At 41.1% G+C, this 21,683-nt stretch overlaps 1 protein-coding gene and 1 long non-coding RNA gene across 13 annotated transcripts in view; both read left to right on the top strand.

Moving 5' to 3' along the window:
• Window positions 1-15,175, top strand: part of INPP4A (inositol polyphosphate-4-phosphatase type I A) — a 140,226-nt gene extending 125,051 nt beyond the window's left edge. For 6 of the 10 annotated variants that reach the window (XM_064143536.1, XM_064143538.1, XM_064143543.1 and 3 more), the window contains 4 exons: window positions 418-515; window positions 930-1,042; window positions 1,397-1,551; window positions 8,081-12,102. In XM_064143536.1, the coding sequence (XP_063999606.1) occupies window positions 418-515; window positions 930-1,042; window positions 1,397-1,551; window positions 8,081-8,261 (547 nt within the window). In that variant the 3' untranslated portion in view covers window positions 8,262-12,102. Of the gene's footprint in view, window positions 1-417; window positions 516-929; window positions 1,043-1,396; window positions 1,552-8,080; window positions 12,104-12,158 lie in introns of those variants that run through there. The other 4 variants (XM_064143545.1, XM_064143544.1, XM_064143541.1 and 1 more) reach the window with 2 other exon arrangements.
• Window positions 15,176-19,728: 4,553 nt separating this feature from the next.
• The window catches only part of LOC135175435 (uncharacterized), a 28,175-nt gene continuing 26,220 nt past the window's right edge, over window positions 19,729-21,683 (top strand). For all 3 annotated transcript variants that reach the window (XR_010302361.1, XR_010302360.1, XR_010302359.1), the window contains exon 1: window positions 19,729-19,926. This is a non-coding gene — a long non-coding RNA (uncharacterized LOC135175435). The remainder of the gene's footprint in view (window positions 19,927-21,683) is intronic.

Below are 21,683 nucleotides of genomic sequence, written 5' to 3'. Positions count from 1 at the left end.
ATGATACTATGATATCCGAGGCCAAAGTTCTCAATCCTGTCCACTGATGTTATGGCTATTATTTTATGAGCAAATACATCCGTTATTACAAGTTTGAATTTATGCAAAACTATTTATTGGATACATGTTTTGTATTGAAAGAGAGACGCGAAAGTCAGAGAATTTAAATACTATTTTCTGCAAGACTTTTCTTTCAGCTTCCTTCCCAATTTTCCCCTCATACCCATATATTTTCTTTTTCTGTAATGAATCACTACACCACTTCTCTGTTACACTTCGATGTGCGCTTGAATGGTTAGGAATTTCATGGGATGAATCTTGAGGCAGTTTTATGGTAGTCATATTGACAAGTGCAGTTGTTTTGAGGAAGAGGAGACATACCTTGAGCTTAACTGTAACCTTCTTCACCTTCTAAAGGTTTGGAGACACCTCACTGCAAGAAATAATTAACATGGAAAGCTTAGTGCGGTTGAATTCATATTTTGAGCAGTTCAAAGAAGTTTTGCCTGATGATTGTAAGTATTTGGTAGTTAATGGCAATTTGGTCAAACAGCATGATTCATTCTGATTTTTTTCATTTGTTTGCATCATGTTAGTTGTTTGAATATTGATGTGGCTCCAAGAGTAGTAACCTCCAAGAAGTGATGTAACTTTATATAAAAAACATATTGCTATCAGATTCTGACTAAGCCCCTGAAGTTTAAAATAACCTGAATGCATATTTCCAGTTGAGTTTAATTAAACTTGCATTTGTTTTGTTGGTGGTACTATGTAATCAAGAATTACATCAATTACTGTAGGCTTTGGCAATTTCAAGAAAACATGATTGTATTCACAGCAGGCACATAGAAACACTTCCCATGCTACTTATCTTTGTGAAAGTGCTGAATACAGATAAATAAGTACATTTTGTTCTGTTTGCTTTGTAGGTCTACCTCGATCTCGTAGTCAGACGTGCCTGCCTGAACTGTTAAGATTTCTGGGACAAAATGTACATGCAAGGAAAAATAAGAATGTTGATATCCTTTGGCAAGCTGCTGAGGTATTTATTAAGCGAAGCATCTCTGCATCGTTCAGCTGATTTTCTATATGCATATCTATTTTCCTCTTTATTATTACTGATATGGTCAAGTATCTTTATTTGCTTGTATGTAGCTTTGAAATGCTACTAGATTAAACCTCCTCTAGATTGAGACACGGAGAGATAAAATGTATTTTGCACATCAGGATTTTCCCTACAACTCATGCAACAGAATTCTAGTCTCTCAAAGATGACAACTTTTGACATCAGAGTCTTACACAGTATTTGTGTCTCTCTGAGTGGAAACATAGATGTGTTCTCTGCAAGAAGGTTATGCATGAGGAAGGAATTGTGAATTGTGTGCCCCGTTTCTAGGTATGCCGCAGACTAAATGGTGTTCGATTTACAAGCTGTAAGAGTGCCAAGGATAGGACTGCCATGTCGGTCACACTAGAGCAGTGTTTGATCCTCCAGCATGAGCATGGAATGGCTCCACAGGTCTTCACCCAGGCTCTGGAGTGTATGAGGAGGTAAGAGTTTGAGTGTGTCACTTAGTCCTGAATGAGGAACCATGCAAACTGCAGAGGAAAAGTGGTCTCTGTTTCTATCAAAAGAAAAAAAAAGGTAACATGCAGTCAGAAAACTGCACAACTGGCTGCTAGAATTCATCCCTCCTTTGCATGTGTTAGGGAGTTGCATATGCTAAAGCTGGTTGTTATCAGATTTGCATCAGATGGGCTTTAGTTTTTAGTAGTGAATCAGGAGTTTTCAGAGAAGCAGCATGGGAAAATGTGTTTGCAATTACTGCTGAACTTACAGAACAGGAAATTGGTGTTTCTTTGAAAGTTGCTTATTGTTGAGGTTACCTGAACTGTCGCAGCACCATTTTTCTTAGTTCTAGATCAGGCAGATTTCTCAGGGATGAGCCATCTTTTGTTCTTGGAAACACAGACATCTGCAGTTTGCACTGGTTTGCTGTGTGTATTCTTTAGCAGTGAAACACTGCTCACTAGGCGAAATGTCAGTATGAGTGTTTCACAATACAGCAACCAAATTTCATCACAACGTGTCGCTGTGCTGTTGTCCTATCAATAAGACGATGTTCTGTATTCTGAAGCAGCAGAGATGTTTGCAGAATTAAATACTGTACTTAAAAAAAAAAAAAAAGAAGGAAAAAAGAAAATCTGTTTATTGTTGTTCAATGCCTTGTTTCAAGCACTGCTGGAAAACTCTGTAACTTGCATACCAAAAGAAAGGATAAGAAATCTAGCTTTAGTCTTTATCAGTGTAGTTCAACAATGCTGTTCAGTCCTGTTTTTCAACATTCACTCTTACTGAATGTACTGTACTGTGTGTCTTCTCACCAAATTCTCTAGAGTGTTCAATTCTCTTATCCTTTCTGTATGTTTTTGCTGTTTGACCCTTTCTTACTCTTCAGTAACCTAGAAAGAAAAGGTCTCGCAGAACGTTTGCAGCCTCCTACACTAGTAATTTATTTGTTCTATCTACATCTAATTGGATGTCACAGGTCTTCCTTATTTTCTTTTTTTTTTTGCTGCACTTTTTGCTGTATTATTGAAGGGTTAATACAATAGATGAAAACTACACTTGGAGACTGATTAAACCTTGATGTTAGAAACACTAAGTTAAAAATGGAGTTAGGTGGCACTCAAATGTCTTTATTTAAATTGAGCAACTTGTTACCTTAGAGTAAAAACTGAGTAAGTATAATACTAGCAATCATGTCACTTTGAATTAGTTACTGGTTAATGTGAGGTTTTTTAATGCAGTTGTGAACACTGTAGAGACAGAGGTTAATAACATTATTATTATGGACCTTTAAACTATCAATTCAATATAACACAGGGTCGGATAAAATATTGACCCAAGAAACACAATGCTTTATTTTGACCTATGCAGGGCTGTTGAAAGATAAAAACTTTGGCTTGTGTCTTCTAGAAATATGAGGGACTTGCTCTGGCAGGTGAAAGATGTGACTTTCTCTCCTTCTGTTAAATTTTTGACTAAGTGAAGTTGTGCAGTCCTGGTTAGTCCTGAAGGAATACTAAGATTACACTATTCTTCAAGCTCATCACTCTTTCTTCTCTTCTCATTGTGCTTTGTGGTAGGTGGTTGTGTTTTTTTAATTATTTGCCAACTCTGGTCAGGAACAGTGGTGTAGAATTAACAAATCCTAATGACAGAGACAGGATTCTGGAACAAGGATGTAGGAGTCCTACTCCACCCAAACACATTTTGGCCTGGACAAGATGACCTGACCCATATGACAAACATAGGAAGTGAAAGGGTAGCAAATTACTTCCAATTAGAGAACTTGGCCTTTTCTTTTAAATTGGTGTAACTGTACAAGGGAAGGTTTGGTTCAGTCTCATGAAGACTTCTGAAGTTTCTGGGTCAGTTGGAAGGATGGAGAAGTATTATTAAGTTGTGGGACTCAGAGAAAGCATTTAATCTTTCCAGAGAAGAAAAGCATTCTTGCTTACACTATTCTTGAGAAACTAAAGAAACTTGTTCTGTGTGATGTTGGTCTTCAGGGGAGTTAGTTTCACAGATTGCATCAGGTTGGAAGGACATCTTGTCCAACCCCTGTTCACTACAAGGACACCTCCAGTTTACTCATCCTCAGGGACTTCCTTTCCTTCTTAGTCTTGTGATAATGATGTGTCCATGACAATTATGTTAGGTGAGCATAGAAATCAGGGAGGAAATATTGTGTGCTTGTTGTAGACTCTTGTAGAAATTCACAAATGTAAGCGTGTGAGTTTCACCTTAGAAATAGGTATCCTGTTAGAATAAACTCACATTTCTGTAAATGGGAGTTGCAGCTTTGCCAATCTCAAATTAAATATTGGTAACTCACACCTTACAATTCGTGATGACATATCTGGAAGTCCAAACTACAGGGGAAATAACTACTTGGCCAGCCATGGCAGATCAAGCACTAAAGTGCAACTGAATCACATAGTCTCTTCCATCTGCAGCAGTATCAACACTTCTCACTATAACTTCTGACTCCCTGACCTCCCTTCAGGAAATATTCACCTGTTCCACTATGACGTCCTCTGCAGGCTGCAGTGTGGATATCTGCTGCCCTGTGGTCATCTTCACAGCTGCAGGGGATACCCTGTTCCAAAGTCTGGGTACTTCCTCCTCTCCTTTCCTGACTTCGGTGCTCACAAGGCTGTTTCTTGTATCTTTTCCTGTCAGTCATTGCTGCCATGCTATGCTGGGTTAATACAGTCTGTTCTTATCATACCTTCCTCTTTCCCCACTCACTAATGGGGAAAAAGGGCCCTAGGAGGCAGAGTTGTTAATTGAGATAAGGACAATTTACTACTCTATTGCAGGGACATCATATTACATCAAAGAAAACAAAGAAAGGGAAAAATAACTGATGGTCAAGTCCAATCCCCCTGCCAAAAGCAGGATCACCTAGGGTAGTCTGTGCAGGAGTGCATCCAGGCAGGTTTTGAAAGACTTCAGAGAAGGAGACTCCACAGCCTCTCTGGGCAGCCTGTTCTAGTGATCCGTCACCCTCACTGCAAAGTTTCTTCTTATGTTGAGGTGAAATCTTCGATGTTCATGTTTGTATCCATTGTCCCTTGTCTTATTAATGTGCACCACCAAAAAGAGATTGGCCTCATCCACTTCTCAACAGCCCCAGGTCTCTCAGTCTCTCTTCACAGGGGAGATGCTCAAATCCCATAATCGTTTTCATGGCTCCCCACTGGACTCCTTTCCAGCAGGTCTCTCTTGAATTGGGGAGCCCAAAACTGGACACAATCCTCCAGGTGTGGTCTCACCAGGGCAGAGTAGAGGGAGGGAAGAACTTCCCTAGACCTGCTAGACACGCTTTTATTGATGTGCCCCAGGATTCCATTGGCTCTCTTGGCTGCAAAGGTACATTGCTGTCACATGCAGAGGACTCCAAGGTCTGCTCCACAGAGCTGCTTTCCATCTGGGCAAGCCCTAACATGTACTGGTGCCTGATGTTATTGCTCCCCAGGTGCAGGACTTAGCACTTGTCCTTCCTGAACTTCATGAGGTTTGCCTTCACCCAGCACTGCAGCCTGTCCAGATCTCACTGGATGGTAGCATAGCCTGATGGGCTGTCAGCCACCTGTCTCCTTCCCCGGTTCTGTATCATCAACAAACTTGCTGAGGGCACATTCAATGGCTTAATTCAGGAGGATTTCCTATGCATGCTTTCTCCAAGGCACTGTGAGCTTGGCTGAGAAGCACAGCTGTGCCTGCACTGGGTCTATCCATGGCACCAGCTGTGTGGCATGGGACAGCCTTAGCCTCTCTTCATAACAGATGTCCTTTACTCTGGTCCTCTCCTAGAGCTGGTCTGCTGATGAATGTTTTGATTGAAGACACTGAAACATTTAAATTTAATTGTTGTGGTTTAATTTAATCTGGACTTCAGCAAAGCCTTTGACACTGTCTGCCACAACAAGCTCCTAGCAAAGCTGGCAGCGCATGGCTTAGACAGATTCACTCTGATATGGGTCAAGAACTGTCTGGAAGGCTGGGCCCAGAGAGTGGTAGTGAATGGTGCCACATCCAGTTGGCAGCTGTCACTAGTGGTGTTCCCCAAGGATCAGTGCTGGGCCCAGTCCTGTTCAATATCTTTATTGATGACCTGGACGAGGGGATTGAGTCCAGCATCAGTAAGTTTGCAGATGACACCAAGCTAGGAGTGGGTGTTGATCTGTTGGAAGGTAGGAGAGCCCTGCAGAGGGACTTAGGCTGGATGGGTGGGCAGAGGCCAATGGGATGAGATTGAACAAGGCCAAGTTCAGGGTTCTGCACTTTGGCCACAACAACCCCAAGCAGTACTACAGGCTGGGGACAGAGTGGCTGGAGATCAGCCAGGAGGAAAGGGACCTGGGGGTACTGGTGGATAGTAGGCTGAAGATGAGCCAGCAGTGTGCCCAGGTGGCCAAGAGAGCCAATGGCATCCTGGCCTGCATCAGGAACAGTGTGGCCAGTAGGACAAGGGAAGTTTTTCTTCCCCTGTACTCAGCACTGGTCAGGCCACACCTTGAGTGCTGTGTCCAGTTTGGGGCCTCTCAATTCAAGAAAGATGTTGAGGTACTGGAAGGTGTCCAGAGAAGGGCGACAAAGCTGGTGAGGGGCCTGGAACACAAACCCTATGAGGAGAGGCTGAGGGAGCTGGGGGTGTTTAGCCTGGAGAAGGAGGCTCAGGGGTGACCTCATTGCTGTCTACAACTACCTGAAGGGAGGTTGTAGCCAGGTGGGGGGTGGCCTCTTCTCCCAGGCAACCAGCAACAGAACAAGGGGACACAGTCTCAAGCTGTGCCAGGGCAGGTTCAGGCTGGATAGGAGGAAGTTCTTGCCAGAGAGAGTGATTGGCATTGGAATGGGCTGCCCAGGGAGGTGATGGAGGCACCGTCCCTGGAGGTCTTCAAGGAAAGCCTGGATGAGGCACTTAGTGCCATGGTCTAGTTGACTGGCTAGGGCTTGGTGATAGGTTGGATTGGATGATCTTGGAGGTCTCTTCCAACCTGGTTGATTCTATGATTCTGTGATTCAGTATATTTTTTATTTCCAGAAGGCAGTGTTTCACCCCTCAGGTGGAAGCATCTGCGTGAGTTAACCAGTGACAAGGAAAGCACTTTCCAGCTTTTGCCTTCATTCCCACTGTATATGTTTCTGCATAAGTCTTTATGTAAAATCAAGTAGCTTGCTACTAGTTGTTAATGGCAGAGATGTGACATATGATTTTCATAATGGCATCAATGTAATTTTGAGCCTTTCTTCTTTCTTTGCATCTCCTGTTGTCTTTCTTCATTATCTATATCCTAGAAAACTTCTCTTCCCCCAGGCTATTCTGTTGAGCCTTCATCCACCACTTTCCAGTCAACATTAGCTTTCCACTTACTGATTCTTCTGATCACACACATCTCTGATGCTACAAAGATTATTGGGATTTGTAAGAATCACAAATTCAATCTGCCCTTATCTAGCACAGGAGTGTAGGCACAGATATGAAAACGTATTTTGATCACCAACTTGGATATGCTTATCCAGATAAGAAGTAAAATTTATTTAGTCCCCTGCCCTCCTAATTCCATTTGACTTGAAGTGTTGCCAGCATCTAAAGGCTATTTTTCTCTTTCATGACTTCCAGGATATCTTTGATGTCTGTTGGTTACCTAACCTTGATACACAAGCAGCAAGGTTGGGTATTGCCTTTCATGGCTGAAGTGAGTACACTTGTTCTGAGAGGCTCAGGGTAACAGGTTCATTTAGTTGTTCTGTAAGCTAGAGTTGAATGGCATAGGGTGTTAAGAGTGAGACAGAATGAAACACCATGTTACAAAGTTTCACGGTGTCTGCAGTGGTGTTCAAAGCAATGTAGGAAGCAGGAACACAATGAGATGGGCTGTGCAGCGTGTCTTGCCTTCACATGCATATATGGAGGCACCTCAGAAATGTGCATCTAAAAAGCACATAGATATGCACTTGAATTCATGTTGAAGGAGAAAAACAAGTGGGTGCGTTGGGTATTTTTTTCTTTACATATTGAGTGGGTCATAAGAGGTTAAATTACTTCACTGCAGCCTACATGGAAAGATGTTTGAAAGGGTCAAATACTACAATGGTTATTCATGTTCAGCTTGCTTTTCAGAGCTCCACTTCCTTACAGCATGCGAAAGCATGGCAGAGCAGCATGGAATATTATTGCTTGGTAATCTGAAAGAATGAACATGGAAAACCATTTTTGTTCAACCTACATGTGTTTATTTTCAGTAGACTACAGTACTTCTTTCTTATTTTTCTCTTTTATTCTCTTTCCCTTTCCTTATTTCTAACTGTGCTGATACATATTTTTGAGATGTTTTTCCACTCTTTCTTTTCTTCATCTTCTGGTTTTGTTGTGCTTTATTTCCCATGTTTTTTCGTTTTCTTGACCCTGTTGTGTTGCCATCTCTTATTATACATTCATTTGCATGTCCGTCTTCCTTTGTGTTTTATTTTCCCTCCTCCCAACCTTCTTCCTTTTCACAGCATTGGAACACGGGAGATAGTCACCCAGAAGAACTTGAGTGGCTTGGTGCCCATCCGAGATTTCAGACTAGATCCCAGCCTCCTCTACTCTATTCCTTTATTGGCTCTCAGCCCCAATTTACTGATTGTGTGGCTGTTTCTGAGCATAGCATACCTGGTGGCCAGATTACGTTGCAAGTGAAGATAAGGTTAAAAAAATACAGAAAGAAAAAAAGTGCTTGGATGTGTATTGCCACTTGGTACCTGCTGAACAAAGGAATGTGTCATAGCATTGTCTGCCAGGAATTATTATTATGCCTTACAGTTTTACGTCTCTATTGTACTAAACTGTAAATATACATCAAATTATTTTATCAGAAAGAATTGTATTGGAACTTTAAATTATTGTTCTGCTTTCAGTGCTTGTAACATAGTCTGACATTGGCCTGTTACCTCGTTACTTTAGCCGGCCTGAAGATCTCTTACCAAGTACAGTTTTGTGTTACTTGTTTCATGTATTCCAGAGAAAGGAACTCTGTCTGAAAAGAATTTGTATCTTTTTGTATATTTAAGCTGTATGCTAATCTTGCCTTTCATTTTTACAAGGTATGAAGAGAAAAATATAAACATGGGTGGGGTTTATAAGAAATTGTAAGACATTTATTTAAAGAAGTAAACAAATTTCTACCTTCATTCCAAAGCATAATATCCAAATGACATTGCTGGGCAATTTGTAGAACCATAGTCCTGTTCCTTTCTCATGGCTAAGTCTGGTCCATTAAACTAGTGTACCCACAGAAAGAAACAACAACTTGTGGTACACTGCATGTAGAATTATTTGACTCTATTTGTAGATCTGCATTTTGTAATATACTGAAGATAAAGAAGAATGACTTGTTGTAGGAAGAGGATGTAATTGGCATTAGCTTGCTAATGATCCTTATCTGTTTCAGGTGTGCTGTTACAGAACTTATTCTGAAACAGGGTCATTATCATCCTACAAGTTAAAGATGCTGGTCTTTGGTAGTTTAGGCAAGAAGAGGGAGGTATCAGTTGGCTCCTTGAGTAGGTGCATTTCAGGTTTTCCACTGGGTTTTGCTTTAATTACACTAGAATTATACTACTACTGTTATTTTCGTATTTAAGTGTTCGACAGCTTTAATAAACTATAGTCTTGATAGTGGCTTAGAGATAAACAAATGATGGCAAGTCAACATTTAAGTGGTGAGACTAAAGCAGCCTACCTAGTTTATTCTAGCAGAATAACTGTGGATGAAGTTCAGCCATCATTTATCTGTGAAAACAAACTGGGAGAGGCCTATTTAAACTGTTGATAGAGTGCTCTGGCAGAGCTTGTCAATAGCAATAGCTGATCAAAGAACTTAACCTCGTTTAATGTAGTTTGCTAAATTCATGAAGGGATTTACTTGGTGCCTGAGATGACAAAAGACTGGGCTTCTGAGGAGAACTCTTGAAGTACTGTGATTTCTATTTTCTACTATTATTAACTTGCTCAACAAATATAGGTAGCTATAGCTTTTATTATCAACTTTAATGGAGTTTGAAAGCTTCTGAGACAGGTACGTTTAGAAGAAGAACACAGAATAAAAATTAGAATAAAATCCTAAATTTGGTGAATATTCTAACTGAAAAAGTATAGTTATGTTTGTGTCTTCATGAGATCAAACTGTACAGTACACTGTCTCCTGGTATTTTTCCTCACTGTAACTCAAATATTTTTCTTTTTTTAAAAAACCAAGACCCCAGACAACCAAAAACTACCAAGACCTTTATATATTATATTTATATATATATACACACACATATATATATTTATCTATGTATGCTATTTATTTTTAGATGCAATGATTTAGGTAAATCCTTACTGCTGCTGAAATTTAAAATCATGATATGATGGTATTGGACATATCCATGTCCTATGTTGACTCCTGTTTCCCTGTACATAACTCTTCTTTCTGATTAATGCTGGTTCCTTTGCTACGGGTACCAAAATCTCCATTTTTGCAAAGTGAACATATGTCAGGTTGGTCTGTGGCCTTGTTCTTGCCATATGATGAGTGTGTTCAGTTTAACAAGATGTGAAGGTAACTTTAGTAGGGATATCTTCATAGGGCTGCCTGAGATTATTGATCTGTTTAAGTATGAAGCATTTGCTCATAATTAGCATTAGGGTTGCAGTAAGACTGCGTACTGCTTATGTGCCTCCAAGAGAAGAAACAAGGCACATGAAATGGCCTTTAAAATAAATTTTTCTCATCATCTCTGTGGTTCAATTCTACCATAGAGGGACTTGTGCAACAACCAGGTGCAGTGATACTTAAGCATGAAAATGCTTATCTGGCATTTCATGTCTGCTAGTTAAACTTACTGCTTTCTTTAGTACTCTAAACAATTATTTGTGAAAATTTTTGATGAATCTATTTAATAGAATCATAGAATCAACCAGGTTGGAAGAGACCTCCAAGATCATCCAGTCCAACCTAGCATCCAGCCCCATCCAGGTAACTAGACCATGGCACCAAGTGCCTCATCCAGTCTTTTCTTGAGCACCTCCAGGGATGGTGACTCCACCACCTCCCTGGGCAGCCCATTCCAATGCCAGTCACTCTCTCTGGCAAGAACTTCCTCCTAACATCCAGCCTGAACCTGCCCTGGCACAGCTTGAGACTGTGTCCCCTTGTTCTGTTGCTGGTTGCCTGGGAGAAGAGACCAACGTCCACCTGTCTACAACCTCCCTTCAGGTAGTTGTAGACAGCAATGAGGTCTGCCCGGAGTCTGACTGCAACAGCCTTTGGAGAGGTTCTGTAAAACACAATGACATAAAAATAGTATCATTACATATGATCCATTCTATGAAAGGCAGGCACAGAATGTGCTCCAGAGACAAATTTTAAACTCTCTTAAAGCAAAGCCTTGTAGTGTTTTACACAGTCAGACTAGGTGGTGTATACTGAACACAGTTACATTCAGATCAATTGCTCAAAATTAGAAGAACAGTGAGGCCGGTAAGAGCAGAGAGCTGTCTAACTCAACCAGAATCCAGATCCTCCTTTTGAATCACACGACCACAGTTCACATGGTACATGCTGCAGCCATCCCCAAGATGGGAATAATGTGGCATTCCACCATAAGATTGTGTACTGTACTCTTTGCCATGAAGCACTGGTATTCACTGTTTAGGTTTCAGCTTTCTATCAGGGAGAGACATTCTCCTGCAAGCCCAAATTGATTTATAATATATTTAAAAGGTAGTGCTTCCTCTTTGTACATCTGTTTTTGAATATAATCAAAGGAACTCTGAAGTAGATTTACAAGTGTAAAGAAGCCTTATAACTGGAGTTGTTTTTTTATTGTAGCACAGAAACTTTGTAATGTGAGGCAGTTGCACCAAAACGTTGGGTAAAAATTAAATTCTGCACAGCTTTGTCTCCTCGGGGTTGTGACTGTGAGTGCAGCCAATCTTTTTTGCACCCATGCAAAGCTGCTATTTCATGATTAAGATTATTTTTAGACTATGTTGGTTTTCAAGTCACTTTATGCATGCAGAGATAACTGGAAAGTCATTATTTTTGTATCAGCTCTAATCTTTAAGTAAATACTGATAATACTGACATACAGGGAACAATAAAATCATATTAAAGCTCTTACTGGGAGAACAACAGTTTTTCTTTTTCAGCTTAATATACTAATAAATTAGCAGAACTTCCTGTGAGCAGTCTCTTGGGATCCCTTGTGCAATTGAAGTGGCATGTGAACTCCGCAACAGTGTACCCTGAAATACATGAAACCTTTGTGAAAGAACTTTCTCAGATGATGCACTGCTGCTTTTTAGAAATGCAAAACTAGCAATCAGACATAGCATGTGTCCATTGTGTGTGCTTCTTACTAGCATTGTATGATAAGCCATCATCTTTAATATTTGCAGCGGCAAATTAAAGCGCTCATTAAATATAACCAACTTTCTGTTAATGCTATAAAATAATCAGTTCATTTCATCTTAGTTTAAGTCTTTTTTTTTTCCCTTTTTTTTTTTCCTTTTTACTGCTGTCATTTTTTTGTGCTTGTTTTTTTTCCCCAGTGAGGGTTGTCGGCGAGAAAATACAATGAAGAATGTTGGATGTCGCAAGTATGCATTTAATTCCCTGCAACTGAAGGCTTTCCCAAAGTATTACAGGCCTCCAGAAGGAACGTACGGAAAAGTTGAAACATAAGCATACTCTGTCCTTTAATTGCTGTTCCCTTAAAACATGTGGATACACTCTAGATCAGTACATGATTTTGTCATCCAGAAGAGATAAATAACTTTTTTGTACGTTTCACTAGGTTATACGGAGCATGTTACTTACAGAATTGGAATCTATAGCAACAATTACTCTGACACCTTAGCTTGAGAATAGTGTGATGACTCTCTGCCCGTTTAAATAGCCTTCAGTGTATGTAAGATGAACAGATATTGTGCTACTAATAAATACCTATATGCAAACAGCTAGGTACCTCCTGGATGGGCAAGGACTCTAGGAACGGCATTTAGGCAGCTGTTTCACATGACATCTTTTTATACTGAGTTGACTTGAGATTGAGCTTTTCATAAACTTTTTAAAACTGAGAGTAGAACTCTGAAGTTGTAAATAAAAAGGGATCGGATCTTAGACAGTCTTAACAACTGTAGAATGCATAGTTACAATCAGCAAACAGAGGTTTAACAGAAAAACAACAACAAAACCCACCAGACAAATTAACACAATAAAAGCCAGGAGTATAAATCATTTTATTGTATATAGGATGCCATCTTCATATATGAAATTAACAATACATAAAAGGCCAGGCATATGAGGTCTAATTTCTAGTTCTATCTAAATAAATTCCTGTTGTCTTTGGCAGATAAGGAGCTGGGCACACATCATAAATGGTTTTATAGTGTTTCAGAAACATAATACCTAAACATTAATGCCAGCAATGGTTGCCTGTGCCCCTCCCCAGTCTAAGGCAAAAGCAAGAAGCTAATGTTGCACATGACATGTTCAGTCTGTTCCATGGTATTCTGTATAAACACATTTTTACCCATGGCTTTTTATAGCACTTCTGGATTTAGTATCTCAGGGTGTTGGGGAGGAATCACATTTTTTGGATTGCTGTTTGATTTTTCTTTTTACATATCAATTTTATATGTCCTTAGAAAGATACTCAAAGTGCCCAATTCATCCCCATTTACTCCCAAACTGGTTTCCATTTACCTTTGCATTTTACCCAGGCAGATGTTCAGAATCCTGTCAGGGTAAATATGATGGCTGTCACAGTATTTCCAAGGAAGGTAGTGCTGTCCCACGTTAGAAAGGAAGTGCTCGTGTGCTACTGGTAATGCCTGAGAACCATGGACAATCACTTTGATAGCATTTGAAAAAAAATCTTCAACAGATTTCCTCCCCAAAGAATGCCTTTGAAGCTAAGAGACCTTTTTAAAAAGCAGCTAAACATCAATTTCCAAATTTTAACTTTGAGTCATCTCTAGCTAGATTCATTCAGCACACTGTGCCCATTCTCTCCCGTTTCTGAAAATACAAGCATTAGAGTAGAAAATTCTACTCATTTACTCTTGTGAGACTAGCAACAGCCAGGTAAGTATATGGCTGTTTTCTGATTTCTTTCTCCTTCTCACTGATGTTTGTCTGTGCTGTCACTGCTCTATCAATCAGCCATGTTCATTCTGCTCCCATGTAGGTTTGGGGGTTCCAGATCTAGCAGTTTTTGCATTTTGCTTTTTGCAGTTTAACATTGAGCAGCACATCACAAAGCCAGGTCAGAAGAGTTCTGCTGAACTCGGTTGTTGCTGTTTTGTTATCAGTCACTCTAAGATAACAAAACACTGAATTCTGTGCAGTGTCAGTATATGGTAGTACCTGTCCAGGTCTGAACAGGTCATCTGCAGTGCAACGGTCCCTTGGAACCTTTACAAACCTTGTCCTCCAGTTAATAAATTAGTGTTTGTTTTATTTTATTCATAAACAAATGTATTCATAAACAAAACTTTTCAATGAGATCTCTCCACATGTTATTCCATTAGTTCTGCTCAACCTCCAGCCCCTGGCCCATTATTAAATGCTACAGTTATTTTTCTATAAACTATATATTCTTTATATCCTTTAGTTTTTATGAGTTGATAATTTTATTTTGTATATTTCAAACATAATTATATTTTAAGTCCTGTATTGTTACACTAAAAACCTTACAACATTCAGCTTTCAAAGAAAATAAGAAGAGGTCTAACTGTAACAATTGTCAGAGCAACTTGCTTAGACGGTGGTCAGCAATCATTAGATCAACTCTAGACCTTCATCATCCTTTATTTATTTTTTACACCACTGTAATCAGAACAAGTTGATGAATTTTGTACGTGCATGGGTTTTGCTCACCTTTTTAAAATGGTGGATTATCGGCCTCAAGTACTGCATTATTTTGTTTTAAATACTCTGTTCAGTATGCTTACATGTAAAAAACATTGTTGTCCAGCTTTATATATATATATATATACACATATATATGCCATTGTCAGTACATGCACATCAATGGGCTCGTTTAAAGGGCGTTATGAACAGTAAGATCCTGAGGAGTTCATCAGAAAGAAAAACTGTGAAACTTGATATCCACATAGGACGCTTCACAAGCGTGGAGTAAGCTTTTCTGTCGCACAGGAGAGGTGAATTTAAAGATTACTGTAAAATGAAGTTCTGTCTAATTTTCTTCTTTTGTTTGAGTACATTTTTTAAAAATTATGAAACATAAAAAGATAAAAAAAGAAAACTGTTGCCAAGTATGTTCTGTGTATGTTCTGTGAAAGTACCTACAGCACAGTTGCCTTTTGTTTCATTTCTACATGTAAAATTATTGTATAATACAACACTGTTTCATCCCAGCACAACCCTGTATTTACAAGCTATGTGCATTGAAATATTTTAATTTATTTCTTTTGGGGCAGTATTAATATATCATAAACATATGGCTACTGTTTTATATATTCTAGTTCATCCAATCCATGTATGCTGTAAATGTGCTAGTCTTTAGGACAAAAACCAATAAAGAACTGACAAGAGTAACAAATTGTGGCTTGCTTTTAATGCATTCGTGGTAGCTTAAAGTAAACACTTTCAATTGCTTGATCTGGTGGAGACTGTACTAAACTACATTGTGTTTCGAGATATTTTACACAGGTACACAAGTCAGGAAGTAGTTACTCCTAAATGCTCCTATCTACAGCTGTTACCAATTTTCTGTAGTTAGGTCAGGCACCAGTTTGTCCCACATGCTACACATTCAGCAGTGTGGTGGTTTGGATGTACCCCGCCCCCCCCCCACACACTTTTAGAAATACCCAGTTAGACTCAGCCGGACTCTGGGAATATAAAAGAAGCTATTTATTTACAGCTAGCACAATATACAAGCAGATATTTACAGTATATACAGTTATATACAGAAATACACAAGGTAAAAAGTAATACAGAAGCACAACTCCCCTCCCAGAAACCTGAGTCCCCAGGAGGGGCTCTCAACCACCCCTGCACCTTCCCCCTGCCCCTCTCAACCTTACCCCAGTCCTAAGGAAGAATAGAGGTTCAGCCAAGAGGTTAAGAAGCAAAGGTGAGTGGCAGGTGAGGTTAAGGAGATGCAGCTCAGTCAAAGCCCAGCCCGAAAGTGAAAGACAAAAATGGCGAAAGTGTTATCAAATGTTTACATTCTTCCTCATCGAGACTCTGAGGGAAGGAGACACCATTGTTTTCCTTTCACAGCCTATCATCTAGTTTTTCTCACCAAAACATTCTACCCTGCTTCAAACTAGCACAAGCAGAAACAGTTAAAGAATCTGTAAGACCTTCCTGAGCTTTGTTCTTTGTTTTCCACTCCTCCTATTAACAGAATTCCTTCTCTGCTGCTGTTTGCCCTTCAGCCAGCTCATCCCTCAAGCAGCTTTAGTAGTTGTACAACTTTTCAGCAACAATAGGTTGTCATTGTTAATTATGATTTTGATTTCAGGTTAAATAAATTTTACATTGTAGCGTAATAGACAATAACCCAGACTGTAGTGATTTCTGTAAAATATGAAAAACTGAATATAAAAAGTTAGCACTGCTGTCACTGGATGTTTGAGAACTGACAAATACCATTTTACTTGCATTAAAGAGGACTGAGGGCCACAGGTAGGGCTTGATTAATTAGTTTAACATGTTAGACAGAAAGAAAAGCAGTACCAGGAAAGATCTCAGCTGCTTTCATTCAAAATGCAGAAAGAGAAGTTGCATTAGGAATTCCTATACTGCAGATGCAAAGTACATCTACACACAAGTGTGTGTATACGCATAGATGTATTTAATTTTTTTAATTAGTGTCAAAAAATATCTACCAGTCTTCTTCTTAGTTTTAAAAAGTGGTCTGTTTAAAAGATAGTCGAAAGTTTAGTATCTTCAAAAGGCATTGCAAACTGTTACAGAAATTGTCACTTGATGAAGCTGCTGTCTTCATAAAGACTGCTCCACTACAACCCCAAGGTGACTGTGAACTCAGGTTGCATATGGACCTGTGGCTCTATGAAGGGTGTGCATGTGTCCATAGGTTGTAAATGATGCTGTGGGGAGCTGCTGGGAGCAGCAAATAACTGCATGTCTCAGTTTGGAACTAGAAGCTGTTCTGTCTCTCTGCTAGAGCTTTTTGTGATAGCCTATAGGTAGGACTGGAGCTCTGATACAGCCTTCTACATATGGGAACTAACTACAGTTCAGAAAAGCTTCCCTGATGTCACATATGTGATGTCTTAAAGTTTGAAACCTGGTCTACAGGGGAAAAAAAGAGATTTTATTAGATACAGCACAAAAAACGTGATAAATCCAAGAGGAACGTAACAAAAAGTATCAAGACACTTGTTTAAACCAGTTAAAAGATCCTTATCAGAAGAAATCATAGGTGATTTTAGTCACCAAGAGTAAGGTTTTTCAGTGACTTTCAGTTTGAGTTCCTAAACATTTCTGATACCACATAATTTTTTAAATATTGTTGATGACTGCATATGCATTTGCTAAAAATAGCTCTCCTTAATAAATGGTGAGACTGTAAGGCTACAAACAAGAAAGCTTAACAGTAACCTCTTTTTCTCACATCATTTTAAATGTCACGCAAACTTTCTGCTCCCATTTAATGAAATATTTTGCCCATATTTTGCCTTCTTCTGGCTGCATGATGATGACACATGGAGCCAGGCTTTGCTTTTTTCATTAGTGTGTAATGCAGTCAGTTGGTGGCACAAAGCCAACAGTTTATAAAAGCCCAGTATTCCTGCCAAGCATCCCATTTTTTGCTTATGTCATGCCTGTACTAAGTTGTATGTTATTTGCTAGCCTTGTCCTGTGATTTCTCATTTTTTCTGGTTCCACATAGACTTAAGCATGAGGAGATTTTGGCATTTATTTGGGGTTTTGTTGTCTTGTTTGAATTTTCTTGTGGTGGCTGTTATATTTGTGCATATATCCGGAATACTCTGGATGTAAATCTCTGCAGAAATGAACAAATTTTTTTTGTGGCCAGGAGGAGGTTGCTCTCTTCTCTCAGGTGGCCAGCACCAGAACGAGAGGACACAGCTTCAAGCTATGCCAGGGAAAATTTAGGCTCGAGGTGAGGAGAAAGTTCTTCACCGAGAGAGTCATTGGACACTGGAGTGGGCTGCCCAGGGAGGTGGTGGAGTCGCCGTCCCTGGAGCTGTTCAAGGCAGGACTGGACGTGGCACTTGGTGCTATGGTCTAGCCTTGAGCTCTGTGGTAAAGGGTTGGACTTGATGATCTGTGAGGTCTCTTCCAACCTTGGTGATGCTGTGAAATTTTACATAGTAAGGAACTTACTGTGCATCCCTTAATGTAATGTGTTGTAAAGTTTTGGTCATTGTAGGTGCTGTTTATTACTTGAGGTGTGATTTTGGACATGACCCCCAAATCACTGTGCTTGTTGACTGTTCCTAAGGGACCAATGTGGAGAAGCCTTGCCAGCATCTCCAATAGTAACCACAGCTGTGACCCCAGACCAGATTGATCTGCCTGGAGTCAGTTGCTGCCCTTCAAGCTCACTGATTTTTTAATTATACATAGAGTTATCACAGTATCACCAAGGTTGGAAGAGACCTCACAGATCATCAAGTCCAACCCTTTACCACAGAGCTCAAGGCTAGACCATGGCACCAAGTGCCACGTCCAACGTTGCCTTGAATTGAAATGGCCAGTGGGAAAAGCAGTACCTGGAATATAAACTGGTTACACTGTGACTGAAATCAGTGATCTGGAGTGGGAATGGTTTTGTTTGCTGAGTGCTCCTGTCCAGGATAATTGGAAGCTTTTTCTGCTGTGAATACTACAGGGATTCCCAGACAACCTTTGGGAGGGAGTTTGGAAGTATGTTCCAGTTGCATAGTGTGGAAAAAAGGTGAGAAGTTTTAGAAGATTGTCAGTCTAAAGTTTTAATTAAAAGGAATATGGAACTGGCCTATAAAGCAGTTACTTTTCTACAGGATGTCCATATCAGATTTGATTCTGGTAACTATGATGTGTGCTTAGTTGCTTCAATCTGCTGCTTCGAACAAGCTCATAAAGCTTTTTCAATATGCATGTGAAAGCATCACCTAAAGTCTTACTGCTGCCTAGGCCCTATGCAAATTGTGCTTTCATACTGCTACAGTGCAGAGAAAAATCGCCCAACTCACACGAGTTAAATCGTGTCAGGATGGATGCAGTGTTTCCGTTTCGTTGTGATGTAACTGGCCAGCGATCAGCGCATCACAGGAGTGGTGAGGAGTAATGAACAAGAACAAAAGCATTAAAGAGGAGCAAAGACCTCCCCAGAGCCAGGAATAACCCTAATGCTGCTAGTCACAGAAAACTCACAGACCCCTAAGTGTGTCTGCACACGCGGGCGGACATATATGGGAGTTTTAGGAGCCCTGTGGCACTCGAAATGTGAAGTGATTGCTCTCAAGTGTCCCCATCCTGGAGTACAGCTTTGTGGCCCCAGCATTAGGAAGACATGGGCCTGTTAGACTGAGTCCTTAGGAAGTTACCAGGGAGCTGGAGCACCTCTCTCATGAAGATAGGCTGAGAGAGATGGGGTTGAAGTGAATGTTTGTGGAGGGGATCTTGAAAACCACTTGAAGTGGGTTTACAGGAAGGAGGGAGAGGAACTCTTTCATCAGGATGTGTAGTGATAGGATGAGGGATAATGGTTTCAAACTGAAAAAAAAAAAAAAAAGGTAGATTTAGATTAGGTATTAGGAGGAAATTCTTCACTATGAGGGTGGTGAGATATTGTAACAGGTTGCCCAGAGCAGCTGTGGATACCTCTTGCCTGAAAGTGCAATGTCAGGTTGAATGGGGCTTTGAGCAAGCCTGGTCTAGTGGAAGGTGTCCCTGCCGTTGACACGGGGTTTGGAACCAGATGGCTTTGAAAGTCCTTTCCAAGCCAGATCGTTCTGTGGTTCTGTGAAAAGAGTTCTTACCCTGCCAGGAGCTTCCTCGGCCCGCACCACCCATTGCCACTCGCACCTGCAGTACATCAGCAGCACGGGGCCAGCCTGAGCGCTGCAGCTGCTCCCCAGCCGCCTCAGCTGCTCCCCAGCCGCCCCAGCTGCCGCGCTCCCGCCGCGCCGCGGCCCAGCCCTCACCGGACGCCTCTGGAGACAGAGCTCTGCACGGGGGCCGCTCGTCGGTTCCTGCCCAAGGAGGCCGAGCCCGGGCCGGGGAGGCAGTTACCTCCGGTGGGTTTGGCGGCGGAAGGGACTCGGCGGGTGGACCGAAAGGGCAGAGCCAAGCGGAAAGCAGGAGGCGGTGAGTGACCGATGAAGGCCTGTCTGTGGCGCGGCCGTAGGTAACCTCTCAGAGGCGGCGGTTGTCGGTAGAGCCGGTAAAGGGATCCGCGACGGTGGTTGGGTGGTTGCTGGCTGGGGGAGTACAAGGGAAGGAGGTCACTGTGAAAGACAGAGCTTGGGTGATCCGCTCGGCTAGTTGTTGTAGAGCTGACGCACGGAAAAGACTATAGCTCGAAAGTTATGAAGCAGGTATGTTTCTTGCTCAAGATGCAGGGGGCATATCTCCTCCAAACATCGTGCCTACCCCGAGGGAGCAAGCTGCCCCACGCTCATACACAGAATTCATGCGTATTCATGCAGCGCCTGTACGTTCTTACCACTGACACCCGCCTGCTCCCGCTTCGCATGCTGATTGTCTTATCAGTCCTCTGCGCTTGCCTAGTTCCTCTCAGAAACTGGGGGCAGGGGTCCTTCAAATGTGGGCCGTGGTCGGTTGGGAGAAGGCTGTGAGTCTTCATCACAATGTACTTTTCACCCCTCGCCTGGAATGTGATGATCGTGCAGGTCTGCAGTGCCCTTATCAGCCTATGTCTTCTGCTTTTCTCCTTGTGGATACTGGCTGACAGGTTCATGGCGAGTGCTGGTCAGTCCTCCTCCTTCCTCCCGGATACCAGTGTGATGTATTTGCTTTTTGGCCTAGGAATGTTTTCATACTGCTCCTTGGCAATACATCCTTTGTTAATGGTTAAGGCCATCTTTCCCCCTTGTTAGTCATCTTTGTTTCTTTGTTCCTAGTGTAGATATACTTTTGGTTCTATGCTATCCCCTATTTCTTCATATCCTCTCATCAGAGCTCCCCTTTCATAGACGTGTTACTACAAACTGTTGTTCCTCATCCGGTGAAGGGTCTAGATCGCAAGTCCTCTGAGGAGCAGCTCAGGGAACTGTGGTTGTTTAGGAGAAAAAGAGGGTGAGGGAAACACTGTTGGATCTCTGCGACCACCTGAGAGGCGGTTGTGGCTACTTGTGTTTTGTCTGTCAAGTAACAAGTGATAGGACAGGAGGAAACGGCCTCAAGTTGGACCAGGGCAGGTTTAGGCTGGGTATTAGGCACGTTCTTTTGTCACTACAAGAGTTATTAAGTGCTGGAACAAGCTGCCCGGGGAAGTGATCGAATCACCATCCGTGGAGGTATTTAAAAGATGTGTAAATATGGTGCTTAGGGACATGTATTAGTGTTTGACTTGTCAGTGCTAGGTTAACGTTTGGACTCAATAATCTTTGGTGTTCTATGATACTATAAGCAATGGTAGCTTGTCACTGTGGACAATACCCTCTTCCAAGTCTATGGCAACTGGTTTAGAAGCATGCTACTAATGTAGTAGTAGTTGTTAGATCTTGTGCTTAAATGAAACTTTCTAAAGCCTTGTAGTCAGGTAACTGTTAATCTTTCAGGTTTCTATTGACTTGGCATATTGGTGACACTTGGAGTGTTAACATTTTGTAGTGGCAAATTGACCTTTAGAGTTCATAAAACGTAGCAATAAACCATGTTTATATGAAGGACAGATAGCTCAAAGCTTTTAATACTTGACTACAAATTGCTTAAATTGAGCCATCTCTTGAAATGCTGCTGTTCACGGTGCAGATTCAAGAAGACCTGAAGGCAGGATTGAAATAATGTACTCTCTTAAAAGATAACTTCAAGATGTTTATTCTCACTGATTTATGTCGGTATTGGGCAAACAATGGCTCTGGAATCTAACATTGAAATCC

The sequence above is a fragment of the Pogoniulus pusillus genome, chromosome 5 (assembly GCF_015220805.1).
Source record: "Pogoniulus pusillus isolate bPogPus1 chromosome 5, bPogPus1.pri, whole genome shotgun sequence".
In the NCBI taxonomy this organism is placed as follows: Eukaryota; Metazoa; Chordata; class Aves; order Piciformes; family Lybiidae; genus Pogoniulus; species Pogoniulus pusillus.
Note: the sequence above shows the minus strand (reverse complement) of the source record. Positions and strands in the feature narration are given on the sequence as shown.